The 27,680-nt window shown below is 33.8% G+C and overlaps 1 protein-coding gene across 1 annotated transcript; it reads left to right on the top strand.

Annotated features, from left to right (window-relative positions):
• Nucleotides 1-100: 100 nt before the first annotated feature.
• On the top strand, nucleotides 101-27,680 carry LOC144446506 (bridging integrator 3-like). The gene is made up of 7 exons (XM_078136279.1): nucleotides 101-176; nucleotides 283-337; nucleotides 4,041-4,081; nucleotides 9,746-9,941; nucleotides 11,317-11,499; nucleotides 23,031-23,165; nucleotides 26,002-27,680. Exons 1-7 carry the CDS (start codon nucleotides 169-171, stop codon nucleotides 26,155-26,157), a joined length of 774 nt encoding a protein of 257 aa, XP_077992405.1. The 5' UTR covers nucleotides 101-168; the 3' UTR covers nucleotides 26,158-27,680.

The raw sequence follows: 27,680 nt of genomic DNA, 5'->3' as shown, positions 1-27,680 counted from the left end.
ATTTTGAAAAAGAACTTATAACCATGTCAACTTCCTAAAAATTCAGTATCTAATAGAATGCTTGCAAACGAGGCTATATCAGCAATATCGGAAGGTCAAGGGGCCACGGGGATGTCAAGATACACTATTTTTTACAGGAAATAACTTGGTCAATGTCGAAAGTGTAAAATGAGTTGGTAAGTCTTCTCTTGGTTACATTTTGTTGAATTGTGATTAAGAATATCATAAGATACGTTATTTATATTTGATACATTGTTTGTATTTTCTTGTATCTCACACTAGGAACCCATTCAACCGTTTGATATCGGCTCCAAGGAAGAGTGTTATTCCACGAACGGTAAGTGTACAGTGCAGTGATTGACAATAGAATAACATGGAAGACTATTTGTCTCAGACGAAACATTTTCAGTTATTGAGGTAATCGATATTGTAGATAGTTAGGCATAATAATCATTTTGAACTTTAAATGAAAATTATAAATATACTTTGTTAAGCAAGACCTACGCATACACGAATTGATATTTCAGACTGATTTGATAGCTTTGTTATGATGTAATTTGTATTGTGGGTGGGTTGATACACCCCCAATTGTAGATGGAACATTTTCGTCATTTAAACTTCACTGCAGTGAACTTCCTAAGGAAATTTTAAATGGAACCCCAAAGCTCCTTTTTAGGAACTTCAATAAACTGTAGATAGTAAGGAACAGGAATATAATGTGGTAGTTGGAATATCTTAGATATTGTCTGTCTTCAAGTCAAGCAAACAAGTGAAATACAACAGAAAGTGAAAACTTGAACGAGAAATGTAAATTCTTTTGTACAAACAAAATAATTTGTTGATATTTTGACCAATTTGGTATAATTAGAATTGTTAACGGTAACTAATAAGTAAATAAGTAATACAGTACTGCGTTCACATGATTAGGGGGTACTCCAGGCACAGGGGGGAGGGCAATTGTATAAAATGGTAGGGGGGGGGGGGCTCTCTGAGACCTCCAACCCAAACTGTTCTCATACCTAAAATCCCCAAAAAGATATCCTTACTCATACCTACTGCACCACACAAAATAGATACTATGGATTGCTTACAAGTGTCCCATTTGTCCCATCTGAACCCAAACTATTCTCATACCAAAAATCCAAAAAAATATATCCTTACGGACGATCGCACATGATGTCGCACAAGCTCAACAAACAAACATTGTTCATTTAGGTCAAAAACCCCTCCCCTCCCCTGAAATGAACCTTCACAAGTGTGACATCAAACGTTTATACATGATGTAAACTATGATGATCCAAAGAGCTGTAACCAATTTTAATGGATGGTTAGGTAGACCAAATGTCTAGTTTTTTCTTTTAGTGTTTTATTCTTTGTGCCAAATGTCTGTGTATATACTATTTAAATTTGTTCAATATTTTCACCCAATATTGCTTAGTTTGTTATTTGTTTTTATATGTTCAAAGCGATCGCAATTCAATTCATCCCAATTTCAACTCGTCCCATTTCAACTCGCCCCAATTTCAACTCGCTCCATTTTCAACTCGCCCCAATTTCAACTCGCCCCATTTTTAACTCGTCCCATTTTCAACTCACCCCAACAACATTAGTAAACATTTGTAAATGTAAACGATACATGGACTCGAAGTACGGGGGCCGAAAAATTTACAGGATTTTACCTACAGGGCTAGTTGAAGCGTAGCAAATGTAACATTTCATAGCAGAAAGTGGTGTGGGTTTTGGCTAAGTGTTTGCTAGATCTAGAATTTATACTAGCACAACAACTTTCCCCAGTCATGGAATATCACTTTTCACATTAAGACTTAATGTTTACAACCTTAATAAGAAATAATAATGATAACAACCAGGGAGAATATTAGTGACTGACACGCTTATGACTTCAGCGCGTACAGGTTTTGGAGACGTGTCTCCTCTCCCTAGTTAACGCAACTAAGTATTGTAGTATGTGTTTACAGCAAAAGTGGTACTTCATTAGTGGAATACGAGATACCACAGACCCTCCAACCTGAGTACTACTAGCTTCGATTTCATATATGCACAGGTAAATTATATTGTAAAGAGTTGAGGCGAGTTGAAAATGGGGCGAGTTGAAATTGGGATGAGTTGATCCGTCACCGTTCAAAGCAGACTTTTCAGTTTCTTCTTGTGCGAAGAGTAATAAAATGTGTTGTGTTGTGTTGTATTGTGTTGTAAGGGAGTGACATATGAATACAATTTAGCTCTGAGTAAGAGCTGATGTGACAAATACCATAATACTCATATGTTAGAAACCTCATGTCCTCAACTAATAACTATGAAGAGTACAAATATCCCTTGGTAGAATGAGGATTTATGTATATTTACTAAATTGATGGAGAAGTAGAAGCCAAAAGTGAATCTTGTGGTTTCAAAACCACAACAAACCATACTGTTTTCTCATTAATACCACCACCACCACCACCACCACCACCACCACCACCACCACCACCACCACCACCACCACCACCACCACCACTAATATCCCAATTTATTTTTGTCATCTGCGATATTTACTTTGATATTTACATTCTCAATTGTCATTGACAAAAAAGAAGCTGTTATATTTTGTACAATCTGGCAACATAAGTGTCAATGTCCTGATTCCTGATTTGTAAATTAGTACCCCAAAGCAATCCACTGAACCTGGCCTACATCCTATGAAAGGTTAATCACAGGGAAAATTTAACAGGATGAAATGGTAAATGTTGTTGTAGGTGGATATTTGAAAAAAGAAGTAGGAGGAAAATAAGGTGGGATGTGTAATATTGAGTGCAATGACTGATGAATCTGAAATGGTATCTATGCCTCCTGTTCATCTTTAATAACGCAAACGACAAGCTTTTTCTCAGATGGGATAAGTGATTTGTAAGACTCAGTCTCACTATCACTATGACTAATAGACTGTGGGTGAGAGCACACAATGCTTCTTGTGAAGTATGAAATAACTTAGGAGTAATTGATGATAAAAAACTGAAACTCAGCAAATGTAATTCCTTCCATTATAATCCAGAATGACTCCCAAGTTCTTGTAAATTGTAAAATCAACAGTTTTGACTGTGAATTGGTAGAGTTTTCTTTTTTGGAACTTATGTAAAATATTTAATTTTTAAAAATTCTTTTGTCACTTCATATGTTCTAAAGTGATCTAAATATTAAAGTCTAATATTAAAGTCAGTGTGATTTTATGACACCACCATAATGAAAGACAAATATTTTTGTTGTGGATTAAAATGATAAATGCTAGGTTTCCTCGTGTGTCGCCATACAGTAAAGAGATGGGACTTGGGAGAACACCAAATTTGATGGGTAACAAGACATTGTAGTGTGAGGCGCAAAAAAATTAATTGTTTGATTCTGGTTACCCAACCCCATCTAGCTTTTCACTGCAGACCCCCAATTTTATTTTTATGCATTCAAGAAAAAAATAGTAAAATCGCACGAGAAATAGTGGATGCGGAAACTGACATCAACTTAAAAAGACGAAATAAAACTTTTCTTCCAATCTGTGATGGCTGTACAGCTGATAGGAAGAAATAAACAACACAGAGACCATATAGAAAACAATGGAAAACCTGAACTAGACACTCACACAGTGAAGAAATGTATAACAAAATAAAATAAAAAATCTACCTACTCACCAATTCTAAATTTGAGCGTAATCTGAACCACACAATTTTTTTTTGTTATTCCTGATAGTGGTGTGTCATAATGACAGAGAGAGCATACTGGAGACCCGGGCCAGTGTCTGATTTGGAAATTGCAAACACTGTTAGGGTATATTGCACATGACCTATTCACTGTTTTCCATATTGTGATAATGCACACAAAATGATGTAAACTACTGTAATACCAGCTACCTCCTCAACAGAGGAATGTATCATGCCCATCAGTGTTTGCTATGTCTTGCTCTTAGAATATGTCTTTACTTGGTAATCAAAGCAAATATTTTTAGACAGGAAAAGATTCTGTAATCCACTATGTTTCTACTTTCCACCTATTAGGAAGAGAGAGATTTTGAAAGAGAAGTTCACAAGATTGAGGTGTAAGTAACAAATTTTTACTTGTATTTATATTTTTGTGTGAGATTGTTCCAACGTGCTCATGTCTATGCAAATGTCTATGCAGAATGGCGAGGCAAATATTTTTAATTGTAAATTCACTATCAATTCAGTTTATTGGACAGAATGAGTAATTTAATCAAAATTTGCCATGGTTTAAATTGGCCATATTGATGAAATTTTTTATTTATTTTTTATTCATAAAACTACTCTATGTTTTCCTACTTGAAACAACAATGTGAAAATGGTAAATTTGCAATGTCATACACATGAGCTATACACTGGAACAACTTACCTCTTGATGTTAGGTCCAAATCATCAAGGAATGTTTTTCGTAACTCACTAAAAGATTTTCTTCATCTGATGTGAATATACTGCAACTCGTGTAGATGTACAGTGTATATATTTTCATAGATATTTAGTTTTTTCACTGCCCTCTTTATACTTTGTCATGTATTTATTTATAAATTTTATTTACAGTATCTAAGGAGACAGACTTGATTAGCAAGTAGCTATTTTTCTGGTCTACTTTTACCTACCTCAAATGTATTATTTTATGTTGTCTACAAATGTAAAAGTTAATAAGTAGGTAATAAAAAAGAAGATACATACATATATATATATATATATATATATATATATATATATATATATATATATATATATATATATTATATATAAATATACCAAGTCCTTGTCTGTGACCCAATAAATTACCAAAAATTAAATATGTAAATTTTTTGTTATTGTATATACAATATTCATTGACAATAACAAACTTTTCATACACTTTCTAGCATGTTGCTATTTATTGAGTGACAAACATTGACTTGGTTTATGATGTTTCACATTGTTTTTTCAAATAGGAAAACAAAGTAGAGGTGTTTTATGAATAATGAATCCAAAGTATTAAAATACCAATTTGTCATATGGCCACTTTAATTAATATATGCTCGTGAATATATTTTGTTTTGTTTTGTGAGCTGTATCCACTATTATGGGGTTGTTGGTGGCCTAGTGGTTAAACCACTTGCTTCTTACCACTGTGGTTGGGGGGTTCGAACCCCATTCAGGGTTTGATTAAATTTACCACGCTGTAAGTAAGAAGAGTGTCGTTCAGTTTAACTCTACCAAACAATGTAGGTTTTCCTCAGGTACTCTAGTTTCCTCCTGCACTAACACTGAACCCATGAGGGATGGCCCTCGCTGAACTTCTTGGGAGATGTGTTTATATACTTAAAGAACTATCCAGTATAAATAAAGATTAGTGTTATTATTATTATTAAAAGTGAAAATTTTAACAAGAAACTGCATTTTATCTATTTCCAAGACATACAGCCTACCTCCTAAAGCAACACCATGTGTACTGTACTTTATGCTAGATTCACAAAATATGGCAGTTGTTTATTCTTCAAGTCACAAATAAATATATGATTAAATCAATGACCATTTAAAAAAATTAATTATGAAAATCATATTTCAAACATTGATGTGATAATGAAGGTATGATAGAATATGGTAATCACAAATATAACTTTCCCTTGCACAGTGTGTCTTTGAATTGACATAATATTCCCCAATATTTTTCTATGTTCAGCTAAGGAAAATACGAGTGACTTAAGGGGCCCTTGTCACTACAGATCACTAGACGAATAGTGACAACCCTTAGGTCATGAGTATTTTCCAGCTGACTGAAGAAAAATATTGGGGAATAATATAATTATACCAGTGCCAGTAATAATATCAAAGAGTATTGGGAGAGTAATGGCAATTTTGAACATTTTGACTCATATTTTGAGCACAGCAGAACCAGTGACGTAGATGTGCGTTGTTGTGACGTAGAATGACCAGAGTGTATATTCCATATTTTGTGTTGAGCCTGGCTTGTGCATGGTATAATTCAGTGAATCAAATTTGTACTCAAACATTACGATAGAGTAATAGACTCTTGAACATGAGAATGACGTCAATTAGAAGTGACAAGATGCATGTCAATTAACATACTTGCATGTACTGTCAGATGTTCGCACTATTTGTAATTTAACAAGCAAATCAGGCTTGTGACCATGGAAAATGATCTGACCCTCGTATCAGCCTGCAGATCACACAGTCTAGACATTTTCTGCATAAAATTGCTGAATATGATCTCTTTGTGAACTGAGTACCTATCCACTTTAGAGTCTTCAGGTCATGTAGTCTCCAAATGTTGTAAGGATTCACAAAGCAGTATCAGACATTATTTAAAATGAACTCTAGTAATTCCTAGGGCTGCATACTCAATTCACACACAATACTTATAAGTAAAGCACCAGTTTAAAGACCGCACATTGTGAGCAGTTCAGTATTAAAACTAGAAGGCTCTCATGACTTTTACCAACATCATCATCTCTTAAATTTGAAATTTAACTTGTTTTCCCCATTTTGATAGACTCTTTGAATAGATAGTATCATATTGATTATTGAAAACCCTGTAGTTGTGTGTGTGTGTGTGTGTGTGTGTGTGTGTGTGTGTGTATGTGTCTGTGTGTGTATGTGTGTGTGTCTGTGTGTGTGCGTGTGCACGCGAGTGTGTGTCTGTGTCTTTGTGTGTGTGTCTGTGTCTCTCTCTGTGTGTGTGTGTGTGTGTGTGTGTGTGTGTGTGTGTGTGTGTGTGTGTGTGTGTGTGTGTGTGTGTGTGTGTGTGTGTGTGCATATATGATCCTAACTGTATATGGATACAAAATATAAAAATATGACATATAAAAAGGTCTTGTCTGATAATGCAGTCTGCAAAGTTCACTGCTTATTTTGCAAGATTGCTGTCTTGGTAGCTTTAGACAATATTTAAAACCGAGAAAGAATTGAAGAAAGAAAGGTGGTCATTGATAATTTAGCTTGAAGATTTCTGTATGTGAGTTGCATCATTAAAGTATTTCATTGTACTTCTACAATAGACACATTCTTTGAGCTTTGTATGAGTGGAATCTAGAGACACAAAAACTACAGTGTCAGCTAAGGATTAAATGTCAGTATAGTCAGGTTTCAACATGCCAAAATGACTCAGTTCTCCAACTTCAAACATATTACATCATACGGTTACGAGTAAAGTGAACAGAAAGCACAATTGAAGTTGTTTCATATTCACATTAGATTAAACTTTAGTTGTGGTTTCAGGGCATTTCCTGTTGACAATCAACAATCGGCATATCTTTGAATGTTTTATTGTTGTAATCTTTATTGTGTTGGACATTTCCTGCTTCTTTAATGTCATCTTACACATTTGTGTTTGTCATTACAAACAATGTCAAATTGTCTTCCTGTTTTTTCAATCAAATATTTAAGATTTAACACTTTGAAAGGGCAGAAGTTCTATTGAACACATACCTTACAAGGATGGTTATATAGTACATATTTGATCAATGGATCAATAAATGTATGAATGAATGTATGTGTGACTGTATGCATGAATGAATGAATGGATGAATGAATGAATGAATGAATGAATGAATGAATGAATGAATGAATGAATGAATGGATGGATGAATGAATGAATGAGCAAATGAATGTATGAATGAATGAATGAATGTATGTATGTATGTATGTATGTATGTATGTATGTATGTATGTATGCATGTATGTATGTATGTATCAGTATGTATGTATGTATGTATGTATGTATGTATGTATGTATGTATATATGAATGTATGTATGTATGTATGTATGTATGTATGTATGTATGTATGTATGTATGTATGTATGTATGTATGTATGTATGTATGTATGTATGTATGTATGTATGAATCAGTCAGTCTAGATACTATCAGTGACATCAAATCATCTCTTAAGATCTTGAGATAATATCTACATGTAGACTAGTTAGTCAGTCAACCGTACTGCCAGTTTACCTTGCAGTACTTTTGCCACTTGTCCTTATGACTCATGAATGTATACAGATTAATTGAAATTCTTGATATAATTGATATTTGAGATAAATGAAATGAAAATGAAAAATGCAGATATCAATGTGATATATTATTCTCTGCGTGAGGTACAGAACAGAAACAATATGGTGGTGTCTCTTGGAATGTTCTATTGATTGTATAAAGATTACAGCTGTGTACCAGCAGCAACTAGGATATTTTTTTTTCATCAAGTAACAAAATATATATTCACTAAAAATTGGTCAGGTACTTTTAAAAAGACATTGTATCTATTGATTAGTGGTCAATATTATCCGCAGGTGGTGTAGTGACAAGTTTGTATCTTGAACGAAAGTTTGGTTTTGAATCTGTCGCCATTTTAAACTGCACTAGTTTGTAACTGTAGTATCAATTCTCGATCACGAAACCACATTCTATTCACTGAAAAGTGTTAAAATACCAATAATCAGGCATTGTCCATGTTTATCAGTGGTCGATTTTATCCATTAGTACTGCAATAACAGGTTTAAATCATGATCCTCTGAAAATCAATTTGATTTTCTTTATCACGTATACAGCTACAGAAAATATGTTCACCCCGGCATAGATGATTCAATAATGTACAGGGTGTACAATATTACAAGTAAGTTATTGTAGCTAACAAAATATTTTCAAAAAACATGTTCAGTTGCAGCTGGTGAAATTGGATACTCTCATCTTTTAATTTAGTAATTGTTAACATTAGAGCTGTACCACAATTTGAGCATTTTATTTCTATAAGAAACAGCGCATTATTAAAATGACAAATGGCATTATACCATGCACAAGCCATATAGAACAAAAAATATGGAATGTATACCCTGGTTGTTCTATGTCGCAACAACGCCTGTCTATGTCACAACAATGAGGGTCTACATCACTGGTTCTGCTCTGTTCGAAATATTAGTCAAAACTTTAAAAATTACCATAATTACTTTTCTCAATTTTTCTTTGATATTACTGATGCTGGTATAGTTATTTTATTCTCCAATATTTTTCTTCATTCAGCTGGAAAATACTCATGACCTAAGGGTTGTCAGTACTCATCTATCGACTCATAGTGACAAAGACCCCTTAGGTCACTCATATTTCCTTGGCAGAAGGAAGAACAATATTGGGGAATAATATCTAATTATTCTTAAATTGTAGCTTTCTGTACTGTTTTATACCCACCCCCCTCTCTGACATATATGTGAACTAGGAGCATTATCTTTTCTTATGTGTAATTTTGCTTTGAACCTGCAATAAAAACAAATTAAAAGGAACATTTTATACTCAAGTTATCAAAGGAATATATTCTTGTAATATATAAATGAATATTACCAAAGATAGAAAATGATTGCTGTACTTATTTGTCGTTTGTTGTTTTATTTTTCTGATAGAAGGATACTGACACTGATAACATTTCCTCAACCTTTCCTTCCATGAAATTTGTGTTATGTTGCAGATTGTAGAAAAGGGTGAACAAGGAGTTGTGCATTTTGGGGGTGGGGGTGAGGTTGGGGGGTTGGGGGGGTGAGATTGGGGTGGGTGAGTGGGTGTGGTACTCATGAAAACTTGTACACACCTTAGAAGACCAAGTTTCCTGAAGCAGAATTTTGAATATAAAATCATTCATTATTACATGATCATCAGCAAATGGTATCTTTTGGCAAAATAATGAGAAGAATAACTTTTCATTTGTTTTGTTTTTTGTTCATTTTGTTAAGACTTGATGAAGCAACTAAGAGGCTTGGTAAAGATATGAAGAAATGTAATGAGTGCATGCAAACACTATCAAAGGCTCAAAGCAAGATAACACAAGACTTGGCTGCCAGTCCAGTCTGTCAAAGTGAGGATGAATTGAAACCATTGGATGAGTTGAATAGTGGTGTCTACAAACTGGAGAATCTCACTCAAGAACTGGTGAGCTGTTAACCCCACTTAAATCCTCAGAAAAAAATTTAAGATCAGTATGAAAATCAGAATTACTTTGTTTAAAACAGGAGGATAGTTAAGGTAGAATTTGCCGGGGGTGGGGGTGGGGGGCTGTATTTCACTGAAATTCAAAGATTTAAAAATATCTCCAAACTTTAGCTCGCTGTGGTCCTTTTGAAATAAAGAAATTTTGGAGAGCCACAGTCTTGTTTTTAACGGATTGTCTTGATTGAATTTTGGTGGGAATGTTTGTATGGATGTGTTGATGAAGAATTACTGAGAACATGATGATTTCATTATTTTCCAATAGAGTAAGAATATGATGGTCATTTGGATTAATTTTGATAACATTTTGATCTCTTTTTAAAAATGTGTATGGTGACCCTTGAGGTTTTTTTTATTGATTTTAAGTGAGATTGATTTTGAGTTTCTTGAACAAAGTTACAGCAAAAGTTTAAAGAGTTTATTTCCAAGGCAAATTTCACCGTAAACCTCTCCAGGTGAAATCCATGTAAAGACAGTAGCCATGCTAGGGTTAGGATAATTAAAAATTTAGGTTTAATATGATTGAGAGGTATGTGTTTGAGACCACCTTGAGGTATAGATGGTTTGATATAAAGACACTTATAAACACACTTTACAAACGACAGGTGTAAAATTTAGTCTGGCATCACATAAAGTTGTGTACAATATGATCATGCACAGTTTCATTATGATGGTTAAAACTTTGCAGAAGGTTTAACAAGTTTTAAGTAAATTTTAAACAAATTTAGTTGTTTAAAAACAGCCCCAGGTAAGTAGAATACTGACTCAGAAGTATGGCTGTATTGTATTTCTGTTTCTCATTACTTGACCGACCAAAATTTTCAGCTCCGACATCAAAATTTAAAAAAAAATTAATTTTGCCTGCCATTAATGTTTTGGAAAACAGCGCCCTCTCTGTCAAAAATAAGCAAGTGTCTGGTTTGTCGACATCATCTACAGTCATGGCAGCAGCAACAAAATTTGTTCAAGAACAGAGCATTTCTTTCATGACGGAAGTTATTCAAGTAAGGGTTCCTGAGAACATGCCAACTGTGGTAGAGAAGCTGGGAAAGAGCTTATTACCAGCAATCCAATAAAAAGAAGATAGAGAAGGCAGAGAAACATGAAGATGATTTGTAATTGTCTTACTTTTTTTTAAATGGACAGATCAACCCATATTTTCTATAAAAAAAAGTAATGGGAAACATAAAAAAAATATAGGATCACCCTCAACAAGAGGTTTTATAATAGAATGTAAAATTAAAATAGGAGACATAGTTTAGTACTAATAACATTATTAATGTCGTTGTTTCTTCTTTTTAAAAACTAAACGAAACAGAATGCTAATGCGTACAAGACAATGATTGAACCAATGAAGAAATTTAGTACAATCTTTCCAAACATCTATTCATCGTTGAAGAAACGTGAACAACTGCTACAAGAATACAGGAAATGTCAAGCTAAAGTGGAAAAGTACCAGGACAGAGACAAAACTGGTACTAATATTGTCAAATTGGAAACAGTAAGTTTGATTTTAGCAGATTTATGTGACTATCGAGGAGGGAGAGGGTATGAGAAAGAGGGAGGGGGAGAATGGGTGTGGACATTGCTGGAGGAAAGGAGAAAAGGTAAGTATTATGATGAAGAGATGTACATTCATTCATCCATCCATTCATTAATTTGTTCATTCATTCATTCATTCATTCATTCATTCATTCATTCATTCATTCATTCATTCATTCATTCATTCATACAGAAACTGATACATATATAGATACATATTATATGTATAGATACATACATGTAGACATCAATCCATCCATCCATCCATCCATCCATGCATGCATACATACATACATACATACATACATACATACATACATACATACATACATACATACATACATACATACATACATACATACATACATACATACACACACACACACACATATCATACATACATACATACATACATACATACATACATACATACATACATACATACATACATACATACATACATACATACATACATACATACATACATATCATACATACATACATACATACATACATACATACATACATACATACATACATACATACATACATACATACATACATACATACATACACACACACACACACACACACACACATACATACATACATACATACATACATACATACATACATACATACATACATACATGCATACATACATACATACATGTACATACACAGTGCATAGACAAGCAAATTGACAGACTAGTAATTCTACTAACCAGAAGACAGGCAGAGATAGGTTAAACTAATAGACTTTGACAAAGAGAGATAACAAAGCCAATGGAGAGGTAGACAGATAATATACTGTGTGATATCAGATACTAAAATCATGTATCGTGTGATCACCATTATATGTCTTCTAAAATGTGAACTCATTGAATGATATATTTCAAGAGAAGAGCAAAATATTGTGAACAAACAATATATTGTAAAAAAAAAACATGTACATGGTTTGTAACGCCATTTTACTTCCTGCTAGCATTGTGTACCATGGTCTGAAAAACCCATTGTTGTATTGTACCATCATATGCCATAACATGTTGCAAATTGAAAGGAGACCTGGTCCACTAAATTGGAAAGTGGTGACAATTATTGCAGGCACACAATTACTCTCTGTTATTTTAATTTTAGTCTTTTTAACAGTTACTCTACTGAAAAAATATGCTGGTTGTCATTTTTGCTCTGCGGTCTGTGGCAGCTGAGGGGATCTTAAAGGTTAGCATGATTTTCCATCAACGTCCGTAATCATCAGTATTTTCTGTTTCCATCGTCTTCTCTGAAACCAGTTGTCATAATGCTTTGACATTTTGTGTGCATTATTCTTAGGGTGAGTCTATTCAAATTTGTTAATGTCAAGTTGATATGAGTCATTTTATGTTTTTAGTGAATTTTTAAAATCAAAAATGATATTTTTGACTTCTTCTCCAGAATCTGTGGTGAGATTGCTTTGATATTTAGTGTGCATGTGCCGTGGGTAGAGTCTATTGATATTTGTTCATGCCAAGTTGATATGAATCATTTTTAGTCTCCAACAGGCACTGTCCAGAGGGGGCTATTACATTGGGTTCTGTCTGTGTGTCCATCCGTCTATGTATGCATTCACCCTCATATCTCTGGCATGCATCAACCAATTTTAACCAAACCTGGCACAAAGGTAACATGCAATGTGAGAGGTATGCATGTTAGTTTGTTTTGTGACTGAATGAAATATGGCCAAATGGCGGCCATATTTGTTGTTAAATTTCACAATATGTGTAATAACTTTGGACGTATAATGCTTAGTGACGCCATTCAAGTGTCTACACCCATATTATCAAATATGTGTTTTCTTTTTGGACTCGACCTTTGACCTTGAAAGTCTTCTTCAAGGTCAAATAGCCAAATTTAATTATCTTCATAGCTTTTTGAATAAAACATTTCAAGTGATAATATTATTATCATGACTTGGGTTTGACAAATACTATAAGATCGTACAGGAATAATCTTTTAGGAATGCTTTAGGAACTTTCCGTAAGGGAATGTGTGGCAACTGGTATATGCAAGTCACTTAGTTTTGTGACCTTGACTTGTATACCAAAATGCCGGCCATATTTGTGATAGAAAACAACATATATATCCTTATATATCCTGCACAGGTGTCTTGATTTTGTGCTCCTTACGGGCATACAATGACACTTTTCTTGCTATTACTTATGTACTAAATTGTGATGAGTGAAAACAATATTTTCACTGATGATTATGTAAATGAGTTAAAATAGTTCAACTGTATGGAATCTTCTCATACAAATTTTCTGATAAATTCTCTTAATTTTATGCATAATTGTGTACTTCTTTTTAGAAATTGAACAATCTCTAGTCAAATAGCTATTGATTTAAAATGCATTTTTTTTTAAAATTCTTGATGGTCAGTTTTATGACCCATCAAATAGCTAATATATGCAGTTTAGTGACGTGTCCATCAAATAACTCTGTAAATTAGCCACTTGAACATAAAATAACTATGCAAATTATTCACATTGCTGTCAAATAAGTATGCAATTTAGATCTATCATCTATGACAATCCCGACTAGTTTGAACAAACTATTTTTATGTGGTCCAGCCAGGAGTTTGAAGTTATTTTTTTATGTACCTTTCATTGCCGGTGTATTTACTAATAACTAAATCCTTTTCCTTACTTGATATGTCAATTTTATTTTATTTTCGACTTCTGGCAAATAAATATGTACATGTAATGTAATGAAATGAGAATACGGTCACAGGATACACCATATCTTGAATAACTCGACTGTGTACTTCTCACCATCACATGTGAGGCCTCAAGTCATGATGGTCAAATCATTAGAGTTGTTGGCTTGAAAGTTGTTGCTTCTAGTCTGACAACTGCAGTGTGTTTATTAATGGCTAAAGTCCTTTGACAAGATTTGAACTTTGATTGTGCCCCAGTCAACCTGACTTTAAATAGGTACCTGGTAGGATATTGTTTGCATTATGTATGATGTACAACTTGTGTTGGTTCTAGTCCAATCTGATTAAAATCCGATGTATAGTAGTACACTTTGTGATTTCTTTTTGGCTGTTACGTTTACTGTCGTTTGTTCTTTTGTGAGCACTCATTACATACATCTGACACAATACCATAGGTTTTCATGTACCAAATCTCGTACTAATGAGTAGCCAGTCAGAATCCGTCTTACAATATATAAACTCAACATTCGAAATTGAAAGAAAGAGAACCACCAACAACACTGTCTGCTCTCTGCTGTATAATTGAGGAACTGGTAGGAAAGAGGTTTGTCTGTAAAGAATTTAATCTAAGTATTCACAGAGGCCATGATGGATTGTATGTTCCCTAGACAGTTGAGGAAGGTAGGGCCATTGCCCTGATACACGTCTGTCATTGTTATTATTATACAGCACTGTGTGCATGACATATGTTGTCGAACTTGTTATATTTATTTATTAGTAGTAAAAGGACAAGGACAGTCACCTGGATGAACAACACATGGCATACCCTTTGATTTAAGCAACTGCATGTCATGTTTTTATTACGACCACGTACCTGCAGATATATTTTGATATCTGTCCTTATGAATGAAACTCTCTGACATGTATTGTGTTGTTGTTGGTATGTTTTCTTTGTAATCTTTTATCATGGGTAAGTTATTTTGGAACCTCCCAGATAATTGATGGTACCATAGGGGTGTATTGTTAAAACTGGTCTGTAGTTGAAACTTTAGTTTAATACATAGCATTGAGAAGTATTAAGTTGTTGCAATCTTTTTATTCCGAAAGTTTTTTTTAAAGTTGGTTTTAAATTATAAAATAAAAAGTAAAGAGGTTTGTAAAGTTGGAACTTCATGTTTACCATCATGTTTTTCCATTGCATCGATCGGAGTGGTGTGACCGTTACAGTTTTCTTCCTGGTTTACATCATATGTAAAGGTGTCATGTCACGCTTGTGAATGTTCATTTGGGGGAGGAGGTTTCATCCTTAATGACCAATGTTCATTTATTGAGCTTTTGCGACATTGTGCGATGGTCCCTAATGTACATCCTGAACAATATTGAATCACATACAGTGAAACACATTTGTGTAGCAATACACATAGTAATATTAGTATGATGCAATATATCCAATCAAATTGATTTTGGGTCCATACCCAAAAATCAGCGCCCCAAATGAATCCCAATTTCAACTTATTACTATACTACTTATACTACTTATAGATAAAATGGACATGTACAACGTATAATTGGTATTTTAGCTCACCTTTCAGTGAATATCTCGTTGGTTGTCTGATCGTTAAAAAATAGTACCCCATTACAGCTCATGTAGCTTTAATGTTAAGGTTTCATGTTATAAAAAAACATGTTTCAAAATGTGTTATAAAAAACCCAAGGTTATAAGGAGTTCAGAAAGAATGCCATTGTCCTGACTGTTTATAAAGTATAGTATCATAGATTTAATAGAAACCATACCAAGTGAATGCCATTGTGCTGCAAATCTTGAATTTTACAGGCTTTCTAGAATGAAAAACCCATTGATAAAAACAGTGGATTGCAGTCAAATATTTAAAATTGATTATGAATTGGAAATTATTTAATTTTCAACATTTTCTTGGTCTACAACATACATGTAGTACAAAATAGTATAAACCTAAGTTTTCAAATGATAGGTGCTAATATTATAATAACAAAAATTTACAGCTGTATTTTAAGACATTTCCAACATTTTTCTGGTCTTCGTCGTGTACTGAAAAGATTTGGATGATTAATGGTAAGAAAATAGTGGCCAGAACAGCTTTCAGACGGGATATTATACTGGTATATTTATTTATTTTTTAAATTCAAAATATAATCACCCAATTAATCAAACATATTTGATGTATTTTGACAACTTGGTTTGCATATGAGTGGAAATGACTGTCTGATGGTGCCTGTTAACAATTTACTTCTATTGAGTGAAAGGGATTTATTTCAAAACAAATAGTAATGTTAGCAGTGTTTAGTTACATATGGTAGTTTGCATATTGCAACAAGTTAAATTTATTATTTGGCTTTCTTCAGGGTAGTTTCAGACAACATTGATCGCATAGGTCTAGTTTTAGACCCAGCCCATTACATACAAAATGGACTGTGTTGGTCTAGTTTTAGACCCAGCCCATTGCAGACAAAATGGACTGTGTTGGTCTAGTTTTAGACCCAGCCAATTACAGACAAAATGGACTGTGTTGGTCTAGTTTTAGACCCAGCCCATTACAGACAAAATGGACTGCTGTTAGGTCCAGCTTTAGACCCAAACCATCATGGACAAAATGGACTGTATAGGTCCAATTTTATTTAGAGTTAACTTTGAAGGCACAGCCTATATTGTAGACGAAAGAGATAGCAGAACATGTAAGGACACTTTGAAGCCCAGACCAAGATAGACAATATAGAGTGTGTCAGGACTTTCTAAAGCTCAGAACACTAATTTCTGTTGGAATGTATGGAGCAATGCTGTTAAAGGACCATGAGGGCTTGGTAATTGGTAGCATAGGGCCAATTTAGACACATAGCCAACTTGGACAAAAGTGTGGCCAGTCAAAAATGTGGCCAGTTGGAATTCAAAATCAACACAGATAAAATGGATTGCAATAGAACAGAATCACCAGAAAAAAGGGGAACGCATTCACCACAGACAAAATTGATTGTATCAGGACAGAATCACCACACTAACAGATAAAATTGATTGTATCAGGACAGAATCACCACACTAACAGATAAAATTGATTGTATCAGGACAGAATCACCACACTAACAGACAAAATTGATTGTATCAGGACAGAATCACCACACTAACAGACAAAATTGATTGTATCAGGACAGAATCACCACACTAACAGACAAAATTGATTGTATCAGGACAGAATCACCACACTAACAGATAAAATTGATTGTATCAGGACAGAATCACCACACTAACAGATAAAAGTGATTGTATCAGGACAAAATCACCACACTAACAGATAAAAGTGATTGTATCAGGACAGAATCACCACACTAACAGATAAAAGTGATTGTGTCAGGACAGAATCACCACACTAACAGACAAAATTGATTGTATCAGGACAGAATCACCACACTAACAGACAAAATTGATTGTATCAGGACAGAATCACCACACTAACAGATAAAATTGATTGTATCAGGACAGAATCACCACACTAACAGACAAAATTGATTGTATCAGGACAGAATCACCACACTAACAGACAAAATTGATTGTATCAGGACAGAATCACCACACTAACAGATAAAATTGATTGTTTTAGGACAGAATCAACAGATGAAATGGATACTAGACTATTGGAACAGAATTACCAGACAAAAACAGAGAATTATATTTTTGGAAAACAAATATTTATTTGGCAGATTATTTCAACAATAGAATACCCCATCTCTCTATGTGTCACCTTATGGTGGCTATCAATAGCTTTACTACCAATGTTTCACCATAAAAACTAATGTTCAATGTTCAATGGTGAAGACCTCAAATTTAGTTTAGCCTATGAGTTTGAATATTGGTATATTTTGTAAACATTACCTCATCCTTTGTTACAAGGTGATGTTTTAGTTCTGAAAATTGTATTTTGTCAGACATGTTAGATTTAAAATGAGTATCAAAATAAACATCATGTCCGACTCAAAGCAGTTTTCTGACCATTTTGGTTTCACTTCATGGGGTTGCAATAATGGGTTTTTGTTGACAGGACACTGTACTTAGGAAGTATTGGGTCCTCTATAAGTAATCATTGATTTACTATTTGACAAATATTACCAGAACATTTTGGAGATGTGACAAATGAGAGAAATGAATAGAATAGATATATGGTCACAGCCAATGCTGGACGTATTTCAATCATGCTCCTGCTAGTCTCTGTGAAAAAGCACCACTACTTACTACTTTAATAGATGGTTCCTAAAAATAAAATCTCCTGGGATGGTTCCTAAAATCTACTAGGATGGTTCCTAAAATCTATAAGGATGGTTCCTGAAAGCCACCCAAAATGATAATAAATAATAAAAAGAAATTTGTAAGGTGCCTAATCTCAGCAAGCAGAGCCCGAGGTGCAATGACTGTGACACCAAAAAGGGTGTGCGTTTGCATGAGGTTGACCTGCAAATATATTAATGAGTTAGTATAAAACAGACCTGCTGTTGCTTTTGAACAATCCCCCTGTGGTCACCCCTTTATTTCTTTCTACTTACAATATCGCCCAATATGTTTGTGCATCTACCGTTAACTGTAGTAGTACCTGTATTATTATGTGCCCTTAACAAAACATTTCGGAAGTTACAATGAGGACACGAGATGATGTGAGGTATTCTTAGTGAATACTATCTATACATTATGTCATCTTCTTGCCAAAGCTGTACATTGTATTCAAGTATGAATGTTTTACTTTTAGGTAGGCCTTGGGAACTCTTGTAAAAGTGATGGGGGTAATCACAGGTCATACTAGCGTGGTTTCACCTACAGTGACCTCAAGTTACTCTGGGAATCTCAGTATTAAACGTGAATGGAGAACTTATGTAGATTTTACCGACTTACCTCCCTTATTAAACAAGAACACTAATTTTTATATCTTGGAATATTTTTTGAAATGGACATATGAATGCGGTTTGGGTATTTATTTTAGATTTTTAATTCATAAAACAGTTTTATGATGGTGTCCTACTGGAAAAATTAATGTGATTGTGAAACAACATAGACCAAATCTGTGTTGTAACTCAATACATTGCAAACAACTAGGCAGTAGATTATGATGAGGGTGACTTGTGTTTCTCATTACTACTTTTTCATGGTAACTATGGACGGTTGATTTAAAAAAAAGAAATAAATAAAAATCTTATCCTTTTCGTGTTTCTCTGCCTCTCCTTTTCCTCCTCTCTATCTTCTTTTTATTGGATTCAAGCCCCATAAATATTCTATTTGGTAACAAGCCCCATAAATATGTTTGTTTTTAAAACAAGGTAAGAAATTGTCTTTTGAGATGTTGTTCACTGCTCACTGCTGTACAAAGTTGTTTTATATCATGTTGGAATCATTTGTTCAGCCTTGATGTAAAGTCAAACATTGTTTTGAAAACAATGCCAGAAGGTGCATTTCACAGTGATTCAGGGCATGTATCCTCAGTATTAAACCAAAAATATCACTCATTTATGTCATTTATGAATCCAATATGAAAAAAGAGTTTAGTTCCAATACATGTAACTTTGAAAAAAAACACGAAAATGTAAGGTGAACGAAGAGAAATGATATGGTACCTGAAATTGTTGTTGTTTCTATTTTTACATTTTCAAGGGAGCTGTTTTTTCTACCTTATCATATGACAAGTCAAACACAACAAAGCAAATTTATGATCCTGAAAATTAAAACCAAAATAGAAAGTAATGTTAGATTGTATCAAAAGAAGGGTATGTGAAAAACGAAATACAAAGAACAATTGGAAATGATAAAAAAAAATGGCTTTCCTTCGTATGATGTGTATGAGAGCTGAATTTTCAAAAGGCCTGAGAATAAAATTTCAGTCAGATTTGGTTGCAAATATTTAACTACAGTGGGCAAAGTACACAAACTAAGAAAAAATCAATAGTGTGTGGGAGTTATAAATTGATGCATAGAATTGATACAGTTCCTTTGGGCAATGTAGGCTTACCTTGAATCAGTAAGTCTCACTTTTCAGTTGTACAGGGATAAACACATACTCCAAGAGAAGATCACACAATGTCATAGAAGCTCAGTAAGAACTTAGTTCATTTAGGAGGGGAAGGGGGGGGGGGGGTCTGGCATCATTGCAATTGCTGAACTTCATTTTCACACTTCTAACCAAATTTCGAAAACTTTCATGACTTCAATGATAACAGCTTCTGTATTTACTCGTGAGATTTTGATAATTTATAAAAAATTACTTCTAATGTAAAATAGGGTGTTGGATGTACATTAGTATTTTAATGTGTTTACCATCATGTTTTTACATTGCATCGATCATAGTGGTACTGGTGTGTGACCACTACTGTTTTCATCATAGTTTACATCATATATACAACGGAAATCATAAACCCTGAAACAAAACATCGTCTGGCTCAACAAAATCTCATTAAAAAAGCTACATTCTATCGGCTGGCTAGACAAAAATCTTACCAACAGCATTTCGTCAATTGTCTGGCGTGACAAACATCTTTACCCATACTGTTACACTTTCTTTGCGTGAGCTACCATTATCTTAGGAGATCAACGCCAAATTCATATGTCCCTGCCTGGTAAACCTAATGTCTGGTGCATTCTTTGATATTTTTGAGACAGTCAATTGACTAAAATGTATCAATTGTAATTCAGTTCTTGTTGTGCCAGACGATAACATGTGGAAATATTAATTAGATTTTTGTCGAGCCAGACAAGAACATTTTACAACATCAAAGAGATATTTTGTCTGGCCAGACAAAAACTGTTGCAATGTCAGTGAGATTTTTGTCGAACCAGGCGACATTTTGTTTCAGGGTTTGAGATTTCCGTTGTAAATGTGTCAATGTAGCACTTGTGAATGTTCATTTAGGGTGAGGGGGTTGTGTCTTAAACAAACAAGGTTTTGATCTCATTTCCTTTATCTAATGCATTTTTCATCACATTACAAAACTCAAACACAAAGTCTAAGAGGTATATGAATCAAATCATGCATATATTGTTTCCATCTGAGAAAATCTCTTGTTTATTGAGCGTGTGCAACATTGTGTGATTGTCGTTATTATTGGGCTAAGATGTTGACAATAACTGGTTAATACCCATATTTGAAGTAGACCTATAAATCATCATTACTTCCAATTTTTCTGATGAAATACTTGTAAAGAGTGTATGATATCTACCAGCTATGCTTTCCATTTAAAGGCCCATGTGTCAATCCCAGGTTATCTCATTAGTGTTAACTTAATAGGCATTACATAGGTTTATTCTTTCGTTCTGGACCAACTTTTACTACAACTCTGCCAAACAACTGTTTTTCACACCACGATTTTAATCCTAATTTGAACTGGGCCTTTGATCTAAACTGTATGTAGAACAGAGAGTGGTCCTCAAGATAAATTTTTAGACTTTCTGAAGTTTGGGAACTGAAGGACAAGAATGGGAATGGATTATTGGGGTGGATGGGTGGAGTGGGGTGTGACTATTCTGTCCTCAAAGTCTTCAAACAGTAAAGTATTCATGACAACTATTTTGTAGACATAAGTTCTTTAAAGTTAATACTTTCTCAGTAAATTATTTGTATTTATATATCTGACCATCTTTCACATTCCATACCATATGTATTCCATACACTTTCTTTGTACATGTGGAAGCCATTCAGGATGACAAATCTCAATGAAACAAACAGAAGAATCAAACTCATACCAAGAATTTAAACATCAGGAAAGAACTGCCATGTTTTATCAACACAAAACACTACAGCGAGAGTCACTTAGCAAACAAATAGATAAACTTATCAAACAATACCTTATTGATACACTTGAAAACAGAAAGGAGTTTGTTTTTAGAGAAGAGTTTATTTAATTAGATCCATTTAGAGTATTGTTGTTTCTTTCCCTGTGTGAACTGAGAGAATCTCAGGGTAGCTTATATGCTGATTCAGGTGGGTCTCCAGAGGGAAAGAGCACGCCAAATACACTGAGTATGTTCACTACCTCTTTATTGTCTAGCTGCTAGGGTGGCACTAACTATACATGTGACAACACACACCTAAGAATATAACAGTATTTACACATAATTATACATAGATTACAGACTCATGGTTTACCCATGTGTGCTCAACATGATCCGACATCTCACATCATCACACCCTGTTTATATCTTTGGTTCATTTACATACCTGAATTACTAGACATATTTAGTCATGTATATATGTATGTATATATGTATTTAATTTTATTGCCAATGCTGCTCCTAGTATACATGTAGGAAACCTGATCCAAAAGGGATATAAATAAAGGAATAAAAAATACCACACATTGTTTATGCTTAGGCCTAAAAAAAAAAGTGTTTGGTTCCAGTTATCCGACCCCACCTAGTTTTTCACGCCGATCCTAAACTTTTTATACGTATTTGAGAAAAAAAAATAAAATCTCAAAAATTGTGAAGTCTCACAAGAATTAGTGAATGCAGAAACTGACATCAACTTAAAAAGACAAAATGAAACTGTTCTTCCAATCTGTAATGGCTGTACATCTGCTAGGAAGAAATAAACAACACAGAGACCATTTGAAAAACAATGGAAAACCTGAACTAGATACTCGCAGAAAAATAAAAATAAAAAAAAAATCTTCTTACCCCACATATTCTAAATTTGAGCGTAATCGGAACGACACAATCTTTTTTATTAGGCCTTATGAAGAATAGATTTAAAATTCTTTTAAACTTAATATAAATCTTTCTTTTTTCCTGTCCTCAGAGCAAGAAATCTTTAAATACAGCTAAAGAAGAATATGAGAGTTTACACCAGCCGCTCTCGGAAGAATTACCCAAATTTTTTGAAGATCGAATTGAATATTTCCAACCCTGTTTTGAAGCTCTTATCAAATCTCAGGTAAGGATGTAATCTAATACGATAAAGGAAAACTGCACTTGTAGGCCTTTGACCCTTGACCCTTGACCCTTGACAAATTGTAAGGGTCTGTAATAGCATTGAACAAATAGGTAAAACAGTACTGTGAATAACTAAAACTCTTGATTTTGTTTATTTGGCTTTTGTGCATGTATAGTTTTGAGAGTAGTTCTAAGTACTGTATAGTACTTTAAATTTGAGACATCAAGATTTTAAAAATTTGAAATTTTTAAGGAAGTTATGATTTTTAGACTTTAAAAAGTGTATGTAAATTCTTCTGGGATTTTGAGTGAAAAGAAGCACCCCCCCCCCCCCCCCCAACTGATAATATTCGTTTCTTCCTATGTCTAAGATCTAAGATCCAAAGGTTCAGAAAATCAGAAGAAAACTTAACATGCAGTCTCTCCAGATTCTCTACCTGACAGTGTTTAATGGAAACAGTGTTGTCAGAAGTCATGATTTTATTCATGACAAAATAGAATACAGGAATCAGATGAACATAGAATGACTTGTAACAAAGTGTTGATGACAGTGTGCCTAGAGTTATTACAACTAAAGAAAGTATAAATGTGATCATTTTTGGAAAATTTTCAGCAAGATAAGTGGTCTTGATTTGATGTGTCAGGGGTCATGAATGACACATATATATCTTTTGCAGTAGTGATGTCAACAACCATCACAAATATTGATGTTTACTATAAATACGATACATCAAACATATTTTTATTAGAAAATTTCAGTGTTTGGCATATGGTGATATGTGTTATATTTTGTGTTCTATTGAAATAAAACAACTATCTAGAGAGCCTCACCTTCTCTCCTAAAAACCCCTCCCTCAAAAGTTTCAGATAGTAGGGTTTTGTGCTATTTTGGTCATTTTTTCCATGAATAATTTTTTAAATTAGAGAAAGTAATAAGAAACTTTGAATGTCATGACATTATAGTGCAAATATTATTCAATAGGAAAGACAACATGTACGACTTAGAAGTCTTTATTTAATTTTTCTAACTTAAAGTTACTTATGTGTGGAAAATTGAAGAACAGAAATACCAGTAATACTGTTACTTCCGTAGGATTGTAAAGGGTAGCTTTACAAGCAATTTAAAATTAAAACTAACTAAAACTAACTTATAAAGCCATCATTGCCATTTACATGGACAATGAGAAATTTGAAAATATATTCTCAGTTCGATATAAAAGGAAGCTACCTTTGAAAGATTTGGTCTGCTAACTACCACCACCACCACCACACCCCCCCCCCCCCAAAAAAAAAGAATGTAGACATTATTCAAAGGATTTCGAAAGCAAGTAAACTAATAAAATTATTGATGTCCTTGTGTGAAAAAAAAACATCGAATTTGAGTCAGATTTTGACTTTGATTTTCAGTCAAATCATGATACGCTGTTGTATACAGACTTCAGTACATGGTGGGTGGGAGGGGGAGTTATGGAGGGGGATGGGGGAGTCTCAAATACCAAGACATTAGTCAGATGAGGGGAATAGAATACTTGAACCCAGCAAGGTAATCATTGATTAATGTCATTTGTGGGTGGGAGGCTGTTGTTGAACACCTACATTCATACAGTAGTACATGGAAGTCATTTCCTGAATAGCTGTGTAGTTGAAAAGTATACCCCTTTACCCTCATAGACCTTGGATACAAGCATTCAAGTATTGCACTGAAACATGGAGGTGGCCAAGAGTTGAAGGATATCGTATTTGTCAGTGGGGAAAAAAAAGTAGTGATAGAACAATAAGGGGTCATTGTCGTAACACAGATCATACAATTTTAGGGTTCAAACTAATAACACACGATTGATTCCATTGTCCTGAATCTTTGTAAAAATGACTAATTTTAGTAAATCTGTAGCACTAAATGTAAACTTTAAAAATACAAATTTTCTCTAACTTTTGTCATTATATTTTCACTTGTTTAAAATAGTGGTTTGACTTTATATTCTATTATAACCTAGTTTAACGCACGGAAAAGATTATCTCTCAATAAATGAATATGAACTATCTTTTGAATCCAGAGTGCCTTGTATCTGGGATTTTAGTTTTGAATACACTGGCATAACTAATAGCACATTCAAATCAGTCAACCCAGCTGTATAAATTGGGACCTGGTAGGACAGGTGTTGGTGTGAAGGATTGAAATCTTCAGTGTTTTTTGTATGCTTCCCAGGGAGTTGAAGAGTTGAAGTTATAATGGCCATTGTGCCATTATAGGTCTTTGTTATAGTTAATAAGTGCACAATGCTTTGATCACAATATTCATTGTAGAAGTGTTTTTAAAATGTGTATCATTATTAGACTGTGTTTGTTTGTTTGCTTTGACAAGAATCCCTTCATACCAAACTTGAAAGAACAAGTATGGAAGTTCATATGAATCTTAATATACATGATAAGGCCTAAAAAACTCTGTGGTTTCGATTACGTAGATTTTTTTTGTACATTTTTTTATGTGTGAGTGTCTAGTTCAGGTAGTTATGATTTCCATTGTTTTCCATGATGTGGTCTGTTATTGATTTCTTCCTATCAGATATACAGCCATTACAGATTGGAAGAATAGTTTTATATTGTCCTTTTAAGTTGATGTCAGTTTCTGCATCCACTATTTCTCTCATATTTTTCTTAAATACGTAAAAAAGATTTTAGGATCGACAGTGTAAAACTAGGTGGGGTCGGGTAACCGGAACCAAACAGTTGGGTTTTTTTTCGGCCAAAGTGAAATGCAGTTACAGACAGTTTTTCGTTGTATATACTTGTATTGAGAGAGGGAAGGGTAGTTTTATTCTTTCTATTTGTTATTACAGATTGAGTACTATACAGATTCTTACAAACTATTTGATGAGATGTCAGGACAGTTATCAGATGGTCAAGCTTTGACCATGACAAATGATGCCTACGAAGACCAGTTACACATGAAACTGAATGAAATTAGAGCTTTGTCCATCGTTGTTGATGACTAGAAAACAAAACAGGATGCAAGCCATACTATCAGAAACCAAACATGACCTGAGGAGGAGCATGGTCATCCATAGCAACAGAAACAATACAGTAACCTAGGTGATAAGAATTTGACCTATGACCCACTGTTGTAGGTCAAAGGTGACAGTGACAAACATAATGGAATATTCTATGTTTGCTGAGGTTTACTTTTGTGCAATTTCTTTGGAAGCAAAAATTCTCCTAAACACAATCAAATGAAACAAATAGTGTATTTTAACATTTAATTTATGTATAAGTATTGACAAAAATTGAATTTAAGAAATATAATATCATCAAAAAGGAGCAGGTTTAAGGTAAGCCCTTGTTTTACATCTCATAGTAAAAACACTTTCAGTGAACATAGAGTAACTCCAGTGAAATCATTACTGTTGAAAGGAAAACATAATGTTTTAGTACATTGTACCTGTAGATTTCTCATTGCATATACACATGGGTTATGGTCAAATGGTTCCATGCAATAAGTCAGTAAGAACAAGAATATGGTGAGTCAGTGATATGTGACGTTACAATTTGGGCTTTGTCTGTCTTCAGTCAACCACATAATGGCAGCGGTTAAACTGTGGTCTAGCTAGGTCTCATAAACATAGGATATAGACAGAGTATAATAGTGGTTAATAATAGGTACTGGGTATGTGGGAACTGTATGCTTAGTTTGAATGAGTTGAAATAGTATTACAACATTATGCTATATATGTAATAGATGTATCCATGACTGTATCAACATTTTAATGTTTTTATGGAAGTCAGATTTTAACTGCCCAGTTATTTTTTTTTAGGATTACAAAGATGGAAGGCAGATAAAAAGCACAAGCAGACAAGTTTACTTTTAATATGCGGAATGGCAAATGATGTATGTTTACTTGAAATAGTCAGAATTTTACCATTTCGCATGTAAAAAATGTCAATAGTCGGCGGCTTAAACTAGAGTTAGTTAGCAGAAACACACTATTTTTTTATATTTGGCCTAATTAAAATACAACAGCTATCCTTTTATCTGCAGTAAAAATCATGCTTCCAAAACGTTTCGTCTCAGCTTAAGCTCCTTGAAATTTGATAAAATTGTATCAAAGGATCCCATTGAAAAATATATATAAACAGATACTAAATGTTTTTGATATTGAGTGAGAAAAATTACATGTAAGAATCAAGCTGCAGTCATATTATACTTTTTTTTAGATAAATTGAGTTCCTGTGATGAAAGCAATAATGACACATAATTGGGTGAAATGATAGGTCATTGACATTGTGATGTAATGTAAGCATACTGTGATGTAGAAATACTTTGTAATGTAGGATAATGTAATGTAATGTAACAATATTATGTAATGTAATGGATTGTTATGTAATGTATAATTTGTGTAATGATATGTATAGAATGTCATTTATTGGAGTATATTTATACAAATGGAGACTGTGATACAGATGTGTTGTCAGGGTTAGTGTCATTTAAAACCATTGTAAAAAAGTACAGTGATGTGCAATA

The sequence above is a fragment of the Glandiceps talaboti genome, chromosome 15 (genome assembly GCF_964340395.1).
Source record: "Glandiceps talaboti chromosome 15, keGlaTala1.1, whole genome shotgun sequence".
NCBI classification, from domain to species: domain Eukaryota; kingdom Metazoa; phylum Hemichordata; class Enteropneusta; family Spengelidae; genus Glandiceps; species Glandiceps talaboti.
Note: the sequence above shows the minus strand (reverse complement) of the source record. Positions and strands in the feature narration are given on the sequence as shown.

Bases quoted from the DNA above. Each gene is read 5' to 3' on its own strand.
- LOC144446506 (XM_078136279.1), top strand. The intron at 338-4,040 runs GTAAGTGTACAG...TCCACCTATTAG, and splicing joins AGAGTGTTATTCCACGAACG to GAAGAGAGAGATTTTGAAAG. The intron at 4,082-9,745 runs GTAAGTAACAAA...CATTTTGTTAAG, and splicing joins GAAGTTCACAAGATTGAGGT to ACTTGATGAAGCAACTAAGA.